At 62.7% G+C, this 20,447-nt stretch overlaps 3 protein-coding genes across 3 annotated transcripts; all 3 read right to left on the bottom strand.

Annotated features, from left to right (window-relative positions):
• Positions 1-198: 198 nt before the first annotated feature.
• RSKR (ribosomal protein S6 kinase related) lies at positions 199-3,781 on the bottom strand. The gene is made up of 11 exons (XM_088177237.1): positions 3,428-3,781; positions 2,665-2,748; positions 2,520-2,588; positions 2,280-2,349; positions 1,499-1,606; positions 1,338-1,378; positions 1,217-1,244; positions 1,023-1,112; positions 860-948; positions 680-790; positions 199-588 (listed from the first exon to the last, which is right to left on the bottom strand). Exons 1-11 carry the CDS (start codon positions 3,779-3,781, stop codon positions 367-369), a joined length of 1,266 nt encoding a protein of 421 aa, XP_088033363.1. The 3' UTR covers positions 199-366.
• Positions 3,782-4,359: 578 nt separating this feature from the next.
• BLTP2 (bridge-like lipid transfer protein family member 2) lies at positions 4,360-17,977 on the bottom strand. Its single transcript, XM_088176908.1, has 39 exons — positions 17,886-17,977; positions 17,170-17,299; positions 16,860-16,906; positions 16,420-16,582; positions 16,222-16,340; positions 15,827-15,887; positions 15,416-15,614; positions 15,131-15,254; positions 14,639-14,763; positions 14,486-14,553; positions 14,244-14,392; positions 13,887-14,005; positions 13,521-13,684; positions 13,130-13,394; positions 12,804-13,009; positions 11,554-12,649; positions 11,154-11,345; positions 10,872-11,074; positions 10,676-10,794; positions 10,381-10,601; positions 10,082-10,272; positions 9,903-10,002; positions 9,627-9,829; positions 9,040-9,334; positions 8,763-8,920; positions 8,471-8,677; positions 8,265-8,364; positions 7,892-8,074; positions 7,605-7,726; positions 7,372-7,527; positions 7,169-7,290; positions 6,710-6,890; positions 6,547-6,633; positions 6,334-6,444; positions 6,113-6,248; positions 5,777-5,901; positions 5,326-5,427; positions 5,112-5,246; positions 4,360-4,909 (listed from the first exon to the last, which is right to left on the bottom strand). The coding sequence occupies exons 1-39, from the start codon at positions 17,954-17,956 to the stop codon at positions 4,727-4,729; spliced, it is 6,738 nt and encodes a 2,245-aa protein (XP_088033034.1). The 5' UTR covers positions 17,957-17,977; the 3' UTR covers positions 4,360-4,726.
• A 645-nt stretch (positions 17,978-18,622) lies between these two features.
• Positions 18,623-20,446, bottom strand: SDF2 (stromal cell derived factor 2). Its single transcript, XM_014876402.2, has 3 exons — positions 20,254-20,446; positions 19,963-20,159; positions 18,623-19,425 (listed from the first exon to the last, which is right to left on the bottom strand). The coding sequence occupies exons 1-3, from the start codon at positions 20,429-20,431 to the stop codon at positions 19,138-19,140; spliced, it is 663 nt and encodes a 220-aa protein (XP_014731888.2). The 5' UTR covers positions 20,432-20,446; the 3' UTR covers positions 18,623-19,137.
• Position 20,447: the final 1 nt, after the last annotated feature.

Below are 20,447 nucleotides of genomic sequence, written 5' to 3'. Positions count from 1 at the left end.
GGGAACGGACAGACGGACAGACGGAAGGCTGGGCAGGTGGACCCAGCTCCTCCCGCATCGCCTGGCCCGGGGAAACCACCCCACACGGCCCCCCAGACCTGCCCCAAGCCCGCCCCGAGACAGGGAGGGTCCAGCCCCGCGCTCCCGCCACGGTGGTCCCGCTTTCCCCACCACGAGTCAGGGCAGCACCCGCAGCAGTGCCCGCGGCTCTCGGGTTTATTGCTCCCGCGGGGAGAGGTACAGAGCTGAGGTACCCGGGGATGAGATTGGGGTAACCCCTTGGGGGACCCGGCCCAGCAGGGTCCGACCCGCTGCCGGGGTAGGGGGATGTCCCTGAGCGATGCCGAGGGTCCCAGCCGTGGTGGCTCAGCCAGGCCAGGGCCGGTCCGGGGGGGCGGCGAGGTCGTAGTCAAAGTCGGCGAAAGTGGCGGGGTCAGGTAGGGGCTGCTCGGGGGGTCGCGGGGCCACTGCCACCACCACCGGGTCCTTCTGCAGCAGGTCAGCGTCGAAGGCCACCCCGCGGAAGAAGGGGTGGCCCTGGAAGTGGTGGAGGTAGCGTAGGCGGTACAGGGGGTTGTGGCACAGCAGCTGCGGACAGAGCGAGGACAGTGAGAATGGAAATCCCAGCATCCAGCCCAGGGGCCAGTGAGGACCCCAGAACCCAGGCAGGAGGGGTTACCTCGGCGAGCAGCCGGGCCAGCTCGGGGCTGAACTCAGGTGGGCTCTCGTAGCTGCTCTGTTTGACACGTTCCAGCATGGCCACATGGTCACCCGCTGGAGCCACAGGGAACTAGGAGAGCACAGAGTGAATTCGGGGTCTCCCCGAGGTGTCCCTGTTCCACCACCCTGTGGTCCTTACCTTCCCACTGGCCAGGGCAAAGAGCAGGACTCCCAAGGACCACCAGTCGGCTGCGTGGCTGTAGGGCCCCCCGCTTAGCACCTCTGGGGCTGTGGGGAGAGTGGGTGAGCACCTGGGGGTCTGTGCCCCCCAGCACAGCACCCCCAGCACAGCCCCCCCTTACCCATGTACTGCAGGGTGCCACAGATTGTGTGGGCTCGCTCGCCCCACTGCAAGTACCGGGAGAGGCCGAAATCGGTGAGCTTGAGGTGCCCTGTGGGGCCAGACACCACGTGGGAACCCGTAGAGACGGTGTCCCCATTGACAGGATGTCCCCGTGGATGGGGTGTCTCCAAGGCAGTGCCAGCAGGCTCTTACCTCTCTCATCCAGGAGGATGTTCTCCATCTGAAATGAGACAGGCACTGAGGTGGCCCCTCCATGCTTGGGGTTCAGAGACCCCCCACCCCATCCTCCAACCCCAGCCCCACTGCCACCCACCTTGACATCTCTGTGCATGATGCCCAGGTCGTGGAGGTACACTGGGGACAAGACAGAGCCATCAGCACCGTGTGTCCCCTCCCAGCACAGTGCCCACCCTGCCTGCAGGTCTCTGCTGGTGGGGACAGTGGTGGCTGTTCCCAGCGTGGAGGATCACTCACCCAGCACCAGCACCAGTTCGGCGGCGAACAGGCGGACGGTGGCCTCAGCCAAGCAGCCGGCCGTGCGCCACAGCGCGTGCAGGTCCCCGGTGCTGCAGTAGGTGCACACTGCCGGGACAGGTGACACACCTTACTGACTGGCTGGGTTGGCACGAGGGACACTGGGGTTGCATGGGCACAGGGGTGCGGAGGGGTCACTGGGGCCATGCACCAAGGTGGTTATAAAGGCAGCAAGGTGGCGCAAACACCTGGACCACACTGGCACCAAGGTGGCACAAGCATCAGGGCAATGTGAGCACTTGGTTACGTACTAAGGTGACATAAGCATGAGTAAGGTGGCATGGGAACACGTGAGTAACATCAGCACCAGAGCCCTGTGGGCACTGGGAATCACAGAAGCACTCGAGACCACATGAGGCACCAAAGTGACGTGGTCCTTGGGGGTCACACAGGCACGGGGAACACACGAACTGCAGGGGCTGAGGTGACACAGCCAGCAGGGCCAGGCAGGCACCAGCGCTGGGCTGCTTTGTTCACTTCCACACCGGTCCCTGCCCCGCTGTGGCTTGTCCCCATCGCTGTCCCCCTTCCGCATGCCCGGGGTGGGAGATGGGAGAAGGGAGAAGGGAGATGGGAGCCGGCAGCCGGCAGCCGAAGCGCTCGGATCCCCGCGGGGCAGCGGGGGGAGCGCGCGCGTGTGCGGGGACACGTGTGCGGGCGGCGGGGACACGTGCGCGGGCAGGGGGGGCCGGGGCGAGCCCGCGGGCAGATGGTCACTCACTGATGAAGAGGTGGCGCTGGCCCTGCCAGCTGTCCCCCAGCCCGTGGACAAACGGATGTCTGACCTGTCTCTGGGGACACAAAAGCTCAGAGAGTGAGCGGCCCCCGGGGTAGGGGGCCACGAGAGGCTGGGGACCCCACTTCTGCCATCTCCCATCCGCAGCTCCCACGACCTCCTGGTGTCCCCGTGGCCACCCTAAACCCCTTCAGGGGCTGGGGTCCCTCCTGGACCCCCCCTCACCTGGATGCTGACTTCTTCTTTGCACTGTTTGAGAGTGTCACGGCGCAGCACCTCCACTTTGGGCACAACCTGGGGGGGCGAGGCACTGTCACTCGGGGGCACAAGGGCAGGGGGGCACCCATGGGCCCCAGGGGCCAGCACCCACCTTCACGGCGCAGACCTTCTCCCGCCCGCAGTCCAGCACTTTGAGGATGGTCCCGAAGGAGCCTTTGGCCACGAAGCCCAGGATCTGAGGGGAGGAACAGGGGCTGAGCACGCCATGGAGATGGATTTGGGGTGCTCAGGCTGAAGGTCCTGCATGGGGTAAGGTAGGGGCACAAAGCACCCAAAGCAGATGCTGGGGATACATCGGGACCTGAAGGACTCAATAGGGACTCCAGCGGGATTCGTGGGGACCCAGTATGGGACACAAAGACACGGGGACCCCAACGCGGCAGCTGTGAATTTTGACAGAATGCACAGGATCCCCGGGAGTGTACGCGGCACCTCGGTGGGATGCCACGCTCCGGTGGGGTGCAGAGGAACCCCGGCAGAATACACCGAGACCCGACACGGTCACCCGGCGGGGATAGAAGGGGACCAGGTGGAACGGCCGGGGACGCCGGTAGGATGCGCAGGGACCCGGCAGAGCGTGCGAGGAGAGCTCGGTAAGGCAGTCGGCGATGCCGGGATGGCGGCACGGGATGCACGGACGGCGCGGGAGGATACTCAGGGTGCTGGGGAACCCCGGTAGGGAACGTGCAGGAACCCCAGCAGGACGAGCAGGGACACAGTACAGGGTGAGAGGGGACCCGTTAGGGCACCCGGGGCGGGATGCACGGGCAGGACGCGTCCGGGGGAGGATGATCGGGGACCCCGTTCGGATGCACCGGGACCCCGTTCGGAGGGTGGGGGTCCCGGGACGGCACCTTGAGCTGCTGCTGGCGGGCGGAGGGGCGGACGGGGAACTCCGGCAGGAACAACGAGACGAGCTGCGGCAGCGGCCACCCGGGCAGCGGCGGCTCTTCGGCGGGGCCCCGCGGGGCCAAGGCGAGCCCCGGTACCGGCACCGGTACCGATACCGGCACCGACCCTGCTCGGCTCAACAGCGCCCGCACCCACGACCCCACGGCGCGGCCCTGCGGAACCGGGGACAGCGTCAGCGAGGGGACCCCGGGGCGGGAGATGCCCGGGGGGATCCCCGGGGCTGATGCCGCCGCACGCACCTGGGGGGGCCGCACCGGAGCCGGGGCCGGGCCGGGGCCGCTGCTCGTCGCTCCCATCGCGGCGCCGCCCGGCCGCGCCCCGGGCCCGGTCCCCGGTAATCGCCGCCTTACATAACCCCGCCGCCCCGCCCCGCCCCGCCCGCCGCGACCACCCCCCGCCCCGGGGCTCGGCGGCGGGACTGCCCCTTGCACCGCGACACCCACCCGTGACCGACCCTCCCCATCCAGGACCCCCACTACACACTTGGGGGTTGCGCACCCACCCCAGGACTGATCCCACCCCAGGACTGATCCCAGCCCCTCTCCGGGCCCCACTCCATACACACTCTGGGGCTCCTCCTTCAACCTTTCCTTCTCTCTTTGCACCCCACATGCTGCAGCCCTGAGGGGTGCCTGCTGAGCCCCGGCTTGGCTCTGGGCACACAGAGGGGACTGCAAAGGGATAAATGCACAGGCTGAGCCCAGGGCCATGCAGGGGTGCCCTGAGCCCCAAAATGTGTGCCCTGAGCAACTGCTGGGGAAGGGCAAGGGGTGAAGCCCCCAAAGATGGGGAGCTGCCAGGCTGAGGTGGGGCATGGTGCTGAGCCTAATACTGCAGGGTGAGGCAAGAAACAAGCCACTGTCCCGAGCCTGTCCCAAATTAAAAACTCTTTATTTAAACTCTCTCCCGTTCCCCTTTTTCCCAGCCTGGAGCGATCCTGCTGCTTCACCAGGCCCAGGGGCTGGGCCCAGCACCCGCACAGCAGGGAGGGGGGGGAAGCTTGCAGGAGCCCTTGGCACAAGGGTTCTGCACCCCACACAGCAGCCCCGGAGCACCCTGTGCCCCATTTCCCTGTGCTGCTCCACCTCTGCCCCACAGATGGGGCTACTGAGGGCCTGCAGGTGGCTGAGCCCTCCTTGGGCACTGCCGAGCAGCACAGCCCCCCCTCCATCTTTGGAGTGCCCCCCAAGGGGGGAGCACGGGGCACCCCAAGTCCCTTCCCGGCCTGCCGGGTGCTGCTGTCATTTGCGCCTGCCGAAGATCGACTTCTTGCTGGGGTTCTTCTCGCCCACACTCAGCCCGATGAGCAGTCGAGCCTTCTCGTCCTCCTCCTGCTGCTGGATGGTCCCATCAGATTTGTTCTCCAGCTTCCCTCGGGCCTCAGCGCCCGCCGCCGGCTTCAGGCGCAGCTTCTCCTTGATGACCTGCCCCGGGAGTCGGGGGCTCAGCAACCCCCGTGGCCACACCCTGGGCCCTTGGCATGGGTTGACAGCCTGAGCTGCTGAGCCAGTGCAGCTGCTTCCCACTCCGGGGAACGTGCCACCCACCCTGGGGTTACCATCTCCACCCTGGGCAGAGCAGCTCTGGCAGCCTCTGGAGTGGGAAGAGGGCTGTGGTCCCACGTACCTGTGCCACCAAGGCTTTGCGGCTGTCCCTCTTCACCGCCATGGCAAAGTCCAGCCATGTCCATGTGTTATTGTGGTACTCCAGGCACGGCAGCACCAGGTTCAGGTCACCCCAGTCCACGCTGTTTTTCTCCCCCTGTGTGACACAGGTGTCAGGCAGTGTGGGACGATGGCCCAGACCACCCCAAGCATGCCCTGTCCCACCGGTCTCACACCTTGTAGCTGACACAGAGTGGCACCTGCGGGATCTTGATGTAGATGAAGGAGTTGTTCATGGCTGCACGCTCCTTCATCTTGTCGATGTCATCCACGGGATGCTGGGGACAGAGCAGAAGCCATGAGCAGAAGGGAAGGAGAAGAGACACAGCCAGGAACCAGCAGGGAAGGGACAGCTGGGCACTAGGCCACGGCATTGCTTCATCAGGGAGAGGTGAGAGCTGCTCTGGCATGGTGCTGGAAAAATCAGATACAGGGATCACATCAAGCGTGCAGGCGCCTGGTTGTAAAGGATACAAATCCTCATGGTGGGAGGGAGCAGGAGAAAACAGACAGGCGTGGGAGGGAAGTGTGGGAGGACATGGCTACCCAGCCCTACAATTAAGGGAAAACAGACTGGCACCACAGCAGGGCTCTCGCAGATTCCCCCCTCACGGCAGCAGGAGGTACCTCAGGCGCTTTTCGGAATGATCTTCTGACTCCTGCTGTCCGATTCAGTCCCTGAGCAACTCCCTTCCCTGGGCCCAGTGAGTCATCGGCCACGATCAGCTGCCGCGGCTTCACCACGGGGATCCCTGGGGCAAACAGGGTGCGAGGTGATGGTGGTGTCCAGTCAGGGGTCAGCCACGACCCCAACCCTCCCACCATCTCGCTGTCCACAGGGGAGACCACAAATCCCTGTTCCTCAACTCACGGCTGGACAGCAGCTGCCCACAAACATATCCTAGACACGCAGCCAGAGCTGCTTGAGGACGTCCAGAGAGGAGGTGATCACGAGCCTCTCACCTGTTGTCACCAGCTTGGACTTATCTTCCTCATCCCCCACCTCCTCCTCCTCCACATTACGGCCAGGGAAGAAGAAACCCATCATTCTGTGGAAGAACTGGTGGGTGAGCTGGATGGTGAGAGGCACCACATTCACCTGCGGGAAAGAGACATGTCAGAGCCAGGCACACACTACCTGTGCCCCACAGAGACCCTGGCACCTCCCAGCTCAGCCCTGGCACCTCAAAATGCTCCTTGATGGAGATGCCTCCCACGGGTGGCCGGACCTTGCTGAAAATCCTCAGGGCCAGCTGCCGGCCGGACTGGCAGGAGCTCTGGGGGCGCAGCACCACCTGCAGGGAAGAGGATGGGTGGCTGGGGTGAGGACAGGCCGCTCTGTCCAGGCCACCCGTGGGTTCCCAGGATGCAGAACTGCTCCCCTAGCTGTCACTTGCCTTGTACACAGCGTTGGGCAGCAGGTTGTTCATGGTCACCCAGCCCAGCTCCAGCAGATGCTCGGCCGTGTCATCAGACTTGTTGACCTGTGCAGACAAAGCCATCAGCTCCCAGTGTCCCTGTCCCCAGCTCAGGGGCTGTGGGCACTGTCCAACTCCACACCTTGCTGTAGAGGAAGCGCTGGAGCTCCAACTCAGCAATGCCCAGCTGCCCATCCTCCTCTGTCAGGCGCCAGCGTGCCTGGGCAAAGTAGAACTCGGTCCTCCGTGCCACGCTCACGTCCTCCGGCTGCTTTCGCAGCTCCATCTTGTTGGCTCGCTGCAGCTGGAAGTCCTTGAAGCACCTGCAGCACAGAGGAGAGAGCTGGGATGTGAGAGTCCTAGAGTAAGGGAGACAATGCTGGGGAAGGCTGAGAGCATAGAATCAGAATGGTTTGGGTTGGACACCTCCCATTGTCCCAGGTTGCTCCAAGCCCCATCCAGCCTATCCTTGAACACTTCCAGGAATGGGGAAGCTACAGCTTCTTTGGGCAATCTGTGCCAGTGCCTCACTGGAAAGAATTTCTCCCTAATATCCAATCCAAACCTACTCTCAGTTTAAAGCCATTCCCCCTTGTCCTACCTGATCAGTATGTTCAGCTCCTCACTCTCTAGCTGCAGGTCAGCTTTTTCCTGGCTCAGCTGCTGCTGCAGTCGGTGGTTCAGGTCGAGCAGGATCTCGTTTTTGCTGTCATCCTTCAAGGACTGAAGGACAGACAATCAGACACTCCTCAGCACCCTCTGCCCTGGAGTGGGGATCCCAGGGAGCCAGGGATGTGGGCTCACCTTCATGTTGGAGTACATCTGCTTCTCCAGCTGCCGGATCTGGGCCACGTGCTGCCTCACAGCCTCTTGCAGGTGTAGGATACTGCTGCGCTGCTCCTCAGGGTTGCTGGAGATTTCCAGCTGGAAACGCACCCTCTGCTTCTTCTCACTGTGCTCCTGGACACAGGAATAGGGTAAGGTTAGGACTGCCTGGGTGCAGTGAGTGGCACGGACACCTGGAGCCCCGTGGGTACCTTGCGTTTGGGCTCCACGTGCAGCAGCAGGTTATTGACTATGTCGAGGATCATGGCATACTGGGCAGGGTTGGTGGAGATCTCCAGGTCGTGGTGGATCAGGGTGAAGGTGTCCACAGCTCCTGCAGGGACACAAAGGGCAAGTGGGGCCTCAGCATGGCCAGAAATGTGTTGGGGACCCCTCCTGTATGCAGCCCTCTGACCCCAGCAGGGCCAAAGGAGACCACCCCTGGAGTTATCCATGGGTCAGCCCAGAGCCCTACCCCCTCAAGGCACACTGCACCCACCCTCCTGCTTCTTCAGCAGATCCTCCTTCTCCTGGTTGGCAGGGGTCTCAGGGGGCTTTATCTGCGTGGCCAGCTCAGGGTCGATGTCGTGGCTGTAGCTGATGTAGTACATGCGGCAGCTGCAGCGAGAGATGATCCTCTGCACCTGCTGGGTCTGCTGGGCTTCCGAGGGCTGATTCCAGTCTGGGGACAGGCAGAGAGACCACAGAGTGTCATGTCCCGGCACACTGGGACTGCACAGGGCAGCGCTTGGAGCATCAGCCACCTCCTGGAGCCGCACAGGGACAGGCCAGGTGCTCTCAGCTCTACCAGCCCTGGGGTGACACCCCAGTGGGACTGCAGTAGGCAGAGCAGCCAGGGCTGAGGGCAGTACCTGTGGTGGTGCTGACCATGCCCCCCACTGCCTGCCCGCTCTCCATCAGCTCCTGCACCGAGTCCAGGCTCCGCTGACGATGCTCCTCAATATTTTTCACCTGGGGAGGCAAGGAGGCACTGCTGGCTGTCCCCACGTTCCCTGGCTTGGCCAGGGCACAGACAGCACTGCCTGTCCCCCGTGTAGCTCACCCACCACACGCTCACCTCCAGCCAGAGCTGGCCATGCTCCCCCTCAGAGGGGCTGCTCTCTGTTGTGGCAAAGTACTGCATGCCATCCAGCAAACACGTCCAGGATGTCTTCTGCTTCAGAGTGTCCCCGTACCAGGCAGGGTGGTGCTGGCACTGCAGCAGCTGTGCCTTTGCGGCAGACACGATCACACATCCCTCTGTCTCTGCACCACGCAGAACCATCTGTGGGGGGAAAGACCCCAAGGGTCTTATGGACCTTTCTGGAGCAGGCACAGCCCCTGTCACAGCCAGGCCGTGGGGCAGGTACCTGGCAGTTCACCAGCTCGATGAGGCAGTTGCGGTTGTAGATGTCGTCGGTCTGGCAGGCGGCGATGCCGCAGAGCTGCTCGCTGGCCCCCGACTCCTCTTCTGTGAAAACCACAAACTTGTCCGTCTCCTCAATGAGCTTCTGCAGCATGTAGGCCCCTGGGGAAGGAGAAAGGTTCAGTGTAAAGCTGTGGGTGGATGGCTCAAATGTACAGAATGAAAGCAGGCACAGGTTAGAGCTGTGGGCTTCCCCTTGCTGTCCTCCCCACTGTGCTCACCCCCTGAGGAGGCTCTCTCAGGACGGCCGCTGGTGATGGGAGCAGTCACTCTGGCAGGGATGGAGTGAGCAGAGAGTGAGCCCCGCTTCAGCTTCTTGGCCTGCAGTTGTGTGTCGATCTTCAGCCCCTTCAGGGCCTCGGTGGACAGGTTACGTTTGAGCACAGCCGCTTTCTTGTAGCCGTCGTAGAGGCCGAAGGCGATGTCCCGGTTCGTGGTGGTCCAGGATGCCCGCAGGTCCACCAAGTGCAGCTGATGCGTGTGGAAACCGTCGTCCCCATCACGCAGGGGCAGCTCCTGGGCACAGAGGGTCAGTGCCTCAGCACAGCAAAGCCACCTCTGGCCCTGCCTAGTGGCCTCATGCCACTGGGACTAGGAGCCCTGCCAGTCCTTCAGGCAGAGCGTGGAGCCCGGACCACCTCAGGGACCACAGCATGGGCACAAAGTCAGGTGCTTGGATTGGAGGCCCTGAAGTTCTGTCTCTTCCCCAGCCAAATCCCTTCCCCATTGCATCCAACAACCAACATCTCCTTGTCCTGGAGATGCCACCAGGCCAGCACAAGCTGCTGTGCCCTGTTTGCAGTGGTACCTCCTCAGCCGTGCGGATGCTGTGCCGCTGGTACGTGAGGGAGGACAGGCTCAGCAGGTGGGTTTTCTTCACCAGGGTGTCAAGCTGGTGGTCGGCATTCTCGTCACAAGTGGAGGCCATGAGGTGCACGGTGACCTGGCTCAGGTCACTCACCATCTGCGTGATGCTCCACTCCGAAATGAGGCGTCGCATCACCGTGCCGGCTGGGGGACAGGGACAGGGGTCAGCCAGGGCCCTGCTGTACCTGGAAGTGCTGCTGGCAGGATTCCCACTCACCTTGTGGGATGAGCCGCTGTGTGCCCCGAGTGAAGATGTGTCCCTGGCAGCATTCCACCTGGATCCCCCGCTGCTGGGCAAAGGAGGCCCAGTAATGCACCTGAGAGGGAGCAGAGAGCAGGAGCTGAAAGTCCAGCAGAGAACAGGGAGGAAACACCAGATTCCCATCCGGGAATTACCTGCAGCCGAGGGAAGAGCGCAGTATAGGACAACTGCTTGTAATGCTGCCCCAGCTTCTTCTTGCTGGGTTTCATGTTGTTGAAGAGCTTCCCACGGCAGATGGGCCGCGTCACACTGGTCCATGTGGCCCAAAAATTCTGCATCCAGCGGAGGGTGCTGCTGTAGAGCAGGATCCGGGGCTGAGAGTGCTCTGAGAATATACCCACTATCAACCAGCACCATGGGGCACCCAACCCACAACCAGCCCTATGCCCTATGCCTCTTGTCCCCAAGAGATCCCCAGGACGCTGTCAGCCACCTTTACTGGGTTGTGTCAGGTCCATCCGGATGGAGAGGTTGAGGTTCTCGGAGCGGAAGGCACGGTAGGAGTCATACTGCTGCCCCACTGGCACCTCGGGCAGGAACTCAGGGGAGCGCAGCACCACGCCGTGGTGGTCGTGGGGGTTCCCGTGGCACAGCCACTGCAGGTCCAGCGTCATGCACAGGTCAGGCAGGTGCAGGAAGCAGCAGTCGTCATACCTGAATGCAGACAGAGACCCCAGTCACCCTCCTGCACTGCTGAAGGCCCCTCATGCTCATGGCCCCACACTTACTTGGAGGCTGTCCGGACATTGATATCCAGGTTGCCCTTGAAGACAAACTGTCCGGGCTTCCAGTGGAAGGAGAGTTGGCTCCATTCCCAGTGCATGTTCTCTGTGGTGTTGTAGGGGTCCTGCAAGGGCAGGCGTGAGGAGAGGCAGGTGTGAGCTGGCCCCACACCGTGTTGTTCCCCAGTCCAGAAGCACCCACCTCGGTGGCCAGCTGGTGCAGGTTGGCCTGTTCAATGTCCATGTGCCAGTCTCCGTGGAAGAGAAGGCGGCTCTTGTCCCACCAGGGCAATGGAGCACTGGGGTCCTCTGAGGGCTTGGTGAGGAGATCCACACACTGGCCAATTAGGGTCCAGGCCGGGTCCCAGCAGGGCCCCCACACGATGGTGTACTGGGAGATCACAGCTGAGGACACAGAGGTTGGCTCAGCTATTTGCCCTGTCCCTTACCCCACCACAGAGCCCCCCACTCCCCCAGCTCTTACAGTGAAAGTCATGGTAGAACTTCAAGGGTGGCATGTTCCTCTCCACCGTGGCATCGCCCCAGGGCAGCCCCAGCTTCAGGACCTGGCGGCGCCGGGAGCAGGCCTGGCCGCACTGCTCGGCTCCAATCAGCCGGCCCGAGAGCTGCCAGTTCCGGATCTCAAACAGGTACCGGGGGTAGTCACGGATCCTCACTGCGGGGGCAGGAAGGGCTGAGGGATGGGGCAGCAAAGAGACAGGCAGTCCCCCACTCTGGGCCACAGTAGGAGCCATGGTCCTGTCACATCTCTGCTTCCTTCCCACTCCCTTTGAACTTCTAAAAATTGTTTTCCCTGTCTGTGCCGGCACAGGCCACAGCCATCGTGCTGTCCTCCAAGGGCACCCTCCCACAAAGCAACTCACCAAAGAAGCTGCCAACTGTGCCCTTCATCATGCGGCACCACTGGGTGACCATCTCCAGACCCTCTGGGGGGAACGGGCTGACATCATCCAGGTCCCTCATCTGCTCCAACACACGCTCCGTGCCGTGGAAGGACTCATCAGCCATGGCCACCAGCTCCAGGTGGGCCAGGGTCCAGGTGAGGAGGGCCCTCCGCATGGGCGTGTTGGCGTAGAGGCGCCGCGAGCGCTGGATGTAGATCTCGATGTTCTTCTTCTCCAGGGAGGCGTAGAGCTCCTCGATCTTGCGGGCAGGCAGCAGCTCCCCGTGCTGCTTGCGCAGCGCAGCCACCTTGGCGTCCAGCAGCTGCAGGCGCTTGGCGCTCTCCTTGCTCTCATCCTTCATCAGCTCGTAGTTGTCTCGCAACTTGACCTCAAAGACATCATCCAGGAAGACCCAGGAGAAGTGGGTGACTTTGAGCAGGAGGTCGGGGGGCAGGGCTGTGCTGGTGGAGCGCCCAGGCCGGTGCAGGCCCTTCAGCCACTTCTGCACGCCCACAGCAGCGTCCAGCGTGCGGGAGAAGTCGTACTGGTAGGGGAACTCGATGGTCACGCTGGCGAAGGAGAAGGCCCAGCCGCGGTTGCGGAGGGTGCGCAGCGTGGGGAAGGCGTCGCGGTGCCGGACGACCTCCTCCAGCTCCGGCAGCAGCTTCACCTCCACCTCCTTGAAGCTGAAGATGCTGTGTCCATCAAAGCCAGCAGCCAGCTCAGGGCAGTAGCCGTGCAGGGCACCGCCGTGCCAGCTCACCGAGGTCCGTTCTGCAGCCAGGCTGATGTAGTTGGCCTCAGAGACAAAGGCTGTGAGCTTGGCAGAGCTCAGCTCCAGGGACAGGGACAGGAGTCTTTTGGGAGGGGGCCCTTTTGGCTGGAGAGACCCTGGTGACTCAGTAGGGGTGGCTGGGTGGGACATGGGACTCTCTGGGGGCAGGGAGGGAAGCGTCCTGTAGCCGAGGGCGCTCCTCAAGGCTTCGTGGCACTGCAGGGTGGCCAGGATGTGATGGTACAGGTGCATGTGGTCAGGTGGGCTCCACAGCACTGCCAGCCCCTCGCCGCACTGCACCTGCATCAGAGAGAGTGAGCAGGTACCACATCACTGCCAGGGCCAGCACAGCACAGCCCCATCTTCTCCCCAGCCCCTTTCGTGCCCGCCAATCTTCCCCCTGCCCCATCTATCCCCATACTGGACAAAGCAGTGGCCCAACAGCAAAACCAACCTCCAGGGAGCGGATGCTGCTGTGGTAGGTGACAGAGAGCACGGAGAGGTTGGCCATGGGGTTGGGGATGGCAGGAGCTTTGCAGCACGGCTGCATCTTCTCAGTGATGCTCTTCACCAAGGCCAGCACCATGCCCTGGACGCTGACTGTGCAGCTCTCAGCACTTCCCAGGACGGTCAGTGTGTCCAGCCGCAGCTCCAGGGCACCTGGAGAGACAGCAGGTCAGTGCTGGAGGCACAGACGAGGCACACCACAACCTGCCAGGTTCCTCTGACTGCGGGGTTATTCCAGGACAGCCATCTGGGATCAGCTTGGACATTACTTACCCACTAGGGCTGAGAGTGTGAAAAGGTTCACGTCCTCCACCTTCAGATCCACCTTCCAGAGCAGCCCCCAGGGCTCACTGGAGGCAGAGGGCGGCTGCTTGGCAAGTTCAGCCCCATCAGGCTGCAGGCAGAACAGAGGCAGGACCCTGGCCAGGCACTCAGTGCAGGTGTCAGACGACTCCACTTGCAGCCCCCGGATGGTGCAATCCAGGAAGAGCGTATCCGACTGGGCACTGGACATGCCCAGGGGCTGGTTGTAGCTGCCCTGCAGGACAAACAGGATAATCACTCTCAGACTGCAGGACATCCCTGTGCCACCACACATCCCTGTGCCACCCACATGGAGTCTGAGACTGAAAGCCACCCCTTGATCCCTTGGCTCGCCCCTCACCTGGAGGTTGAAGGAGTCGAGGATGAGGGCTTCTCCCCACACATGCATGTTGGGGGGATGTGGGGCACGCTGGATGTGGGAATCGTTGCCCACTCGCCAGCACAGGTGGTCCACGGCCAGCACTGCTCGCTGGTGCACGCTCTGTGGCCGCAGGTGCTGGTAGTCTGTGGGCACAGAGGAGGGAGGAAGTGCAGGCAAGGCTCACCCAAACATGGGCACCCCAGGCACAACCAGACAGGGATCGGCAGCCCCTGGCCCCACACACACGGGCAAGCACAGCGGCAGCACGGCCCACCCCAGTCCCATCCCAGTGCCTCTCTGGCAGGCCCCAAGAAGAGCCCAGCACCTCCCTGATCCAGCCTGTACCTGCAGAGATGGAGTTGAAGCCCAAGGCGAAGGGTGGCGTGTCTCCAAGCTGCACGGACACATTGACGTTGGACAGTGAGGCACACAGGATGATGGGTGCTAGGATTTGGGGATAGCTCCTGCAGGGGACAAGCAGGGATGGGCTGTTACTGGGAGCTGTGTGCCATAGAGCCTGGCAGAGAGCAGGCCCAGAGGGATGTCCTCTCTGCAGGGGCTCCCTGATCACTTCCTGACCAGCCTCCCCATCCCACAGGCAGTGCACAGGTAAGGAGCTGAGTGCCCAGGCGCTGTGCCAGACCGTGGCCAGCAAGAGGAAACAAGCTGTGATACCAGCAGCTGCACTGAGGCCAAATTTACCTTCCCTTGTGCCCTTGGCTGGGGACAGGCACCGCCTGGCACCTGTATTCCTGTGCCAACAGGCCCAGCCAGTGTGAAAACTCTTGGTGACGGTAGTGGATGATGCAGGTATTGAGCAGTACAGCAGCCGAGAGGTCAATGGCTGTGACCTAGACCAGGGAAAGGGCCAGGTGGCAAAAAACTCATGCCAGGAGCCAAACCAGCCATCCCCAGGGGACAGAGTGTGCCCAGCACTCACTCACCTGCACACTGGTCTTCAGGGAGTTGAGGCACACGATGCGCTGGCGGCTCTGAGACAGGAGAAGGCCATCTGCGGGGACAGAGGAGCACAAAAGAGGGGTGGCAGAGGGCAGTGATGGCAGCCCTGTCCCATCAGCGCCCTCCTGGCTACTTGCCCTCCAGCTGGAGATCTACACTCATTTGGTCCAGGTCTGAGGTGGGCGTGAAGTTGCGCAATGGGATTTGCTCCTCTTCACGCTGATATAGAAACTGCAACAGCTTCAGGCTCCAGGTGAGGTGCCTGGAAGACACAGGGAGTCACTGCCAGGAGTGAACTGCACTGTCATTTCCTCCATCTCCCTGTCTCTCATCACCAGCTGACCAGCATGCTGGCGTGGACAAACACAGCAGCCAGTGCCCAGCAGCAGCACAGCCCAGTGCTCTCATTCCATTGCCTGAGGATCCCGTCAGCTGGAGAACCAGCTCACATGCCTTCTTCCCTCCCCAAGAGGCCAGCTCCAGCCTAAGCTCAGTCCTTCCCACTGGAGTGGGCTCTAGGACTCGGTCTCTGCAGCCTAGCAGAACCAAGGGACGAGAAGGGAATGGCACAGTTGTCCCCAGGTCCATGTCCCCAGCATTACTTTGGACTCAGACACTCTGCCCCTCACCTCTTCTGGCTGTTCATGGACAGCACCATGCTGGTGTTCTCCAGCTTCATCTCCACCCTCCTGGGGATGAGCTTCAGTGTGTCCCTGCTCAGCACAGACAGGGACTTCGGGGGCTCCCCTGGGCCTGGAGAAGCACAGAGAGAGTCACGGGAAAGACTTGCCCAAACCTACACACTCCGGAGCAGGAGGGAATGATCACACAGCCAAATCCCTCTGTCTCCAGTGCAACTATGGGGGCCACCAGCCCCTGCCCTGCCCAGAGCTTGTCCCTTTCCTTGTCCTGACCTGTGCTGGGCTCTTCCCCCACGCTGCTGTGCTGGGCCCCAGCAGTGACGTGGTGCAGGAGGGGGCTGCAGAAAAGCCCCTCGTGCAGCTCTGCCTGCAGCGTGCGGACACAGAGCCGGACGCCCACCAGCCGCCGCTTGCTGCTGATCTCCAGGGAGAGGGACAGTGCCAGGGCCAGCTCTGCCAGGCACGTGTCATCCTGTGCACAGGGGACACAGCAAGGAGCACACAGGGAGTCACACAGGGAGTCACACAGTGCGTGCTGCAGGTGGAGAGCTGGGCACGGCAGAGAGCCCAGCACCTGACAGCATCACCCAGCCTCAGGGACAGCCTGGAATAGATCATCAGCATGTCCTAGAGAGCCAGTGCCCAGGATCCAAGTGTGGAATTTCTCCCTCCTCCAGCACTCACCAGCTGGCTGCTCCGGAGGACTTTGCTGTTCACCTTTGTCAGGCTCACCTCGCACGTGAGGCTGGGGAGAGCAGAGAACAGAAGGAGGATGTGGATCTTGCTGCTGCCAAAACAAGTTCCTGCCCTCTTTCCTGTGGGACACAGGGACCCCAAGTCTCTGCTCCCAAAAGCAGAGCATGCCCTAACTCCATGCACACCACATTATTTGGAGAACACAAAACTCAAGCTTCCTGTGACAGGAAAAGGAACCAGGCCAGCCTCAGAGGAGGTTAATGCGTCACACCACAGGTGACATGGGATGCTGCTGAGTGGGACAAAGAGAGGAGAGAAACCAGGCTGGGGTCAGAGGAGCTTCCCTGCCCTGGAAGCAGAGTGGGGTATGAGCACAGCATTACCTCTTCCCATTGCCATTCAGGAGGAGACGTGTCTGGCTGGCCTGGATGTGCCAGAGAGACTCTGAGGTGGCCACGTGCAGAACCATGATGTTGATGGAATCCAAGTGAATGGAAAAGAGCTGGGGGGAAGGTGCTGCTGTGAGGGATATCCGACAGCAGCGCAGCCCACAGCAGACTCTCACCGAGCCAGTGCCTCACCTGGCTAAGGAGCCTCAGCAGGGAGGGTTTAAGGGTCAGATCTGTTCTGCTTTCATTTCCATGAGCTTCTCTGGGAGCCTCTGGGACAGTTGGCTGGAACCCAGGACCCTTCTGGAGATCCGTGCGGATTCGCACCTCGCCAAAACACAGCTCGAAGTAGCGCCTGGGGAACAACAGCACAGGCAGCTCTGACAAGAGCTCACACTTGGCACACCTGGCCCTGTCACCTGGGACTTCCCCTACCCCAGGAGCGTGTAGGACCAGCACAAAGGCACCCACAGGACACTGCCACCTCCAAGCGTGGGTCACTCCCTCACAGAGCTGACCACAGGGGTATAAGGAGGGCAGGAAGGTGTAAAGGCAGCAGGACGGCAAGCAGGGCGAGGGGTGAGCCTGACCCCCGAAAGGAGCAGGCAGGGAGCTGGGGTGCAGACACGTACGGCAGCTCCCGGCTCAGTTTGCTGGAGATCCAAACGTTGTCGATCTCCTGTAAGGACACACAGGCAGGTCAAAGAAGAAACAACTTGGCTCTGCCTTGTGATGCTCATCTCAACGTTCCCACTCCACTCCCAGTGCCTAGGATCATGCAAGCCAAAACCCCAAGTCTGGCCATGGGAGGAAAGGCCTGGCACCAGCCATGGGGGTGTTCAACAGGAGAGTGGCTCCATGGATTTGCTGCCAGCCTGGAAGTGACAGCAACCACCCTCCCTGCCTTGTCTGCCAGCGACCACCCCTTGCCCAGGTACGCACCACAGTCTGCTGCTCCCGCTGGAATTTGAGGCTGATGTTCTGGGCCCAGAAGAAGCCAAAGGAGCCGATCTTCAGCTCTGCATGAAGCTTCTGCCGGCACCAGGTGACAGCCAGGCGACATGCCAGCCATCTGTGGGAACAGGGGGAAGGTCAGGGTCAGCCTCCCCTCCGGAGATGGGGTCTAGGGATGCTCATCGTCCTTTGAGCACCAGCTCCAGCACCCACAGCTGGACAGGAGCTCCCAGGGCCTCATGGTAGGGAAGAGACCCTGCATGGCCACCCCCAACAACTCCTAACACCCCCCCGACACCTCTGAACTTTTCTAAGCCCCCAAGCTTCTGACACCCAGCTCTACAACCCCCCAACTCCCTGCAGGCTCCCTGTGAGCCCCCCAAATCCTCTTTGTCCCCTTTCCCTCTGCTTCCCTCCTCCCAGACCCCAAACATCTCACCCTCAGCCCCGACACTACCCCAACCATCCTTACCACCCCCCAGAACTCCCGCGGGCCCCCAAAACACCCGCACCCTTCGCTGCCAGCCCCTCGGGCCTCCCCTTGACCCTGGCGAGCTCCTCCCACCGCGGCACAGCCCCACCCGCCGCGCTGCCACCCCCCAACCCTCCGTCACCCCACTGCCACCGCCGTGCCCCCTCCCCGGCTCTGTCACACGCCCCCGAGCCCCCGCGGGCACCCCCAGACCCTCCCGGCAGGCCCTGACCGCGCCAGCAGCCCGGCGAGCAGCGCGATGAAGACGATGGCGAGGAGCGCGGCGGGCAGCGGCGGCGGCATGGCGGGCACGGCCCCGGTGCGGCCCCCGGCCCCCGCTCGGACCCCCTCCCTCCCTCCCGCCCGCCCCGGCCCCGGCGCCGGCGCCGCCGCCGCCGCCGCCCGTGGGGCCGCCCGCGCACCCCGAGTGGCCGCTGGGAGGGGCGGGACCGGGCGGGGCCTGCGGGGCCGAGCGGCGCCTTCCCGGGGACAGCGGCTGCCGCAGCGCCCCGCACCGGCACGGGGACAGCGGGGACAGCACCGGCATAGGGACAGGGGGGACAGCGGGGATGCGGACAGAGGGACACCGGGACGGCACCGGTATAGGGACAGCAGGGACACGGGGACAGCACCGGGATGGAGACAGAGGGACACCGGGATCGGGACAAGAATGAGGACAGGGGGACACCGGGATGTGGACAGGGATGCAGACGGGGAGACACCGGGCAGCACCAGGATGGGGAGAAAGATGACTCCAGGGCAGCACCAGGATGTGGAGAGGAGTGACACCGGGTCTGACACTGGGATGGAGTGAGGAGCACGGGGGTGACACCAGGTCTGGCACTGGGATGGGGCAAGTGGATGACACCAGGGGCAGCACAAGGATGGGGCAAGTGCAGATGACACCGGGTCTGGCCCCCAGTGCCAGATGTCACCTGCATCCCTCACACAAACAGCCACACCACAGGGCAGAGTTCAGCATTTTTATGGCCCCAGCTCCTCGCAGGGCATGTGGAACAGTTCGGGGTACAGCTCCCAGGGACAGCAGTCCTTTAAGGGGCGGGTCCTTGGACAGAGCGGGCTGCAAAGGGACAGGGTGGGAGTTTGGGTATTTATTTTAGGTCAGGTCTGGATGTTGAGCTTTGTGCTAATTTGGGATGTTTGGATCTGCTTTGTGCCGATCTAGGATGCTGGGCTCTGTTGTGGGTCAGGTCTGGACATTGGGATCTGCTTTGTAGTGGTTTTAGGATGTTGGGAGCTGCTTCGGAGTCAGGTCTGGACGCTGGAACGTGTTTAGTGTCAGATTTGGGACAACGGAATTTTCTCCACAATGAATTCAGGACACTGAGATCTGCTTTGTGCTGGGGGCCTGTGTCAGTGGTGTGCGTCAGTCCCAGGGTGAGGACAGGAGACATCCCCTGCACTCAGCAGTCCCAAACACAGCAGGGCAGCGCCCAGAGGCTCAGCATCAGTCTGTCCGTCCCTCACAACTCAGCGTGGTACTGCTCCATTTGGAAGGCCTCGCTGGGCTGCATGAAGATGCCCTCCATCACCTTCCAGTAGTTATTCTGGCTGGAGGCGGCCATGCCGTGCACCTCCTTCTGCCCGTGGATGGGCCGCCCGTACTGCTCGCCGGTCACCGAGAGGAAGACGTCGGTGGAGGTGTGCTGGAAGCGCACCTCGTCGTCCCGCACCCAGTAGGTCCCACTGCACACCACTGTCCAGTCGTCCAGATAGTCGCCCTCGCCGGCCTCCCCGAATGCACTCACCTCCTGGGGGTGAAGAACAGCTCGTTTGAGGGATGAAAAAAGGGGAGGGTTGAGGTGGGCAGAGAAAGGAGCTGGGTATAGGAGGGAAGGAGAGACCTGGGTGTGACTGAGGCTCTGGTTGGGATTCAGGCACTAGCAGGGCATCGAGGAGTCGGTAGGGAGTGGAGAACAAGGTGGGACTGGCAGGGACCCAGCCGGGACCTGGGAACAAGACAGTGCTGGTAGAGACCCAGCCTGAGAAGAGACCCAGTCTGAACTGGGGAACAAGGTGGGACCGCTGAGGACATGGGGGACACATTTGGGGAATTAGGAAACGCTAGCAGGCATATGGAGGATATGGCTGGGAGAGCCCAGGAGAATAACTGGGGAATAAAATGGGGCTGGCAGTAACATGGGAGACCCAGCAGGATGGACAGGGACAGAGACAACGCAGCAAAGACACAGTGGACCCGGCAAGACCCGAGTGACAAGGCGGGCCCCGTGATGCCCAGGGAAAGACGCCGAGCCTGGGGAGCGGGTGCGGTGATCCCCGGGCGGTACCTGGTTCCCGGAGAGCGGCGAGGTGAAGCGGTGGCTGTGCAGGTTGCGGCCGGTGCCCAGGTGCGTGAGGCGGATGGCCTGCCCGCAGCGCACCGGCGTGCCCCGCTGGCACACGGCGGCCGTGCGGCCCCGCACCCGCCAGTAGCTGTTCCCGTCATCCGCCGCCGACACCCCGGTCACCGACTGCTGCCCGCTTCCTGCGGAGAAGGGAGAACAACCATCACAGCAAGCTCAGCCCAACGCGGGGGAAGTACGGGGAGGGATGAGGGGGGCGCGGGCCGCGTCAGTTACCGGAGCCGTAGCGCACATCGTGCGAGTGCAGCCGCACGTTGTGCCGAACGTTGAGCAGCTTCACCACAGAGCCGCAGGTGACGGGCCCGGGGCCGCCGCGCCCCGCCGCGCCCAGCGCCGCCGCCAGCAGCGGCAGCAGCAGCCGGAGCACCACCGGCAGCCGCCGCGCCGCCTCCATCCCGCAGGAAGCGGAA

Source organism: Sturnus vulgaris, chromosome 21, assembly GCF_052056855.1.
Source record: "Sturnus vulgaris isolate bStuVul1 chromosome 21, bStuVul1.hap1, whole genome shotgun sequence".
Lineage (NCBI taxonomy): Eukaryota > Metazoa > Chordata > Aves > Passeriformes > Sturnidae > Sturnus > Sturnus vulgaris.
This window is presented reverse-complemented; position numbering and strand designations above follow the sequence as displayed.

Coding starts and splice junctions, on each gene's coding strand:
- SDF2 (XM_014876402.2), bottom strand. CDS start 20,431: ATGGAGGCGGCGCGGCGGCTGCCGGTGGTGCTCCGGCTGCTGCTGCCG. Junction 20,160..20,253: donor CGATGTGCGCTACGGCTCCG/GTAACTGACGCG, acceptor CCTTCTCCGCAG/GAAGCGGGCAGCAGTCGGTG. Junction 19,426..19,962: donor CGCCGCTCTCCGGGAACCAG/GTACCGCCCGGG, acceptor CTTCACCCCCAG/GAGGTGAGTGCATTCGGGGA.
- RSKR (XM_088177237.1), bottom strand. CDS start 3,781: ATGGGAGCGACGAGCAGCGGCCCCGGCCCGGCCCCGGCTCCGGTGCGG. Junction 2,749..3,427: donor CCCGCCAGCAGCAGCTCAAG/GTGCCGTCCCGG, acceptor TCCTCCCCTCAG/ATCCTGGGCTTCGTGGCCAA. Junction 1,113..1,216: donor CATCCTCCTGGATGAGAGAG/GTAAGAGCCTGC, acceptor CTGGCCCCACAG/GGCACCTCAAGCTCACCGAT.
- BLTP2 (XM_088176908.1), bottom strand. CDS start 17,956: ATGCCGCCGCCGCTGCCCGCCGCGCTCCTCGCCATCGTCTTCATCGCG. Junction 15,255..15,415: donor GGGGGAAGAGCCCAGCACAG/GTCAGGACAAGG, acceptor GTGCTTCTCCAG/GCCCAGGGGAGCCCCCGAAG. Junction 13,010..13,129: donor CACACTCTCAGCCCTAGTGG/GTAAGTAATGTC, acceptor CTGTCTCTCCAG/GTGCCCTGGAGCTGCGGCTG.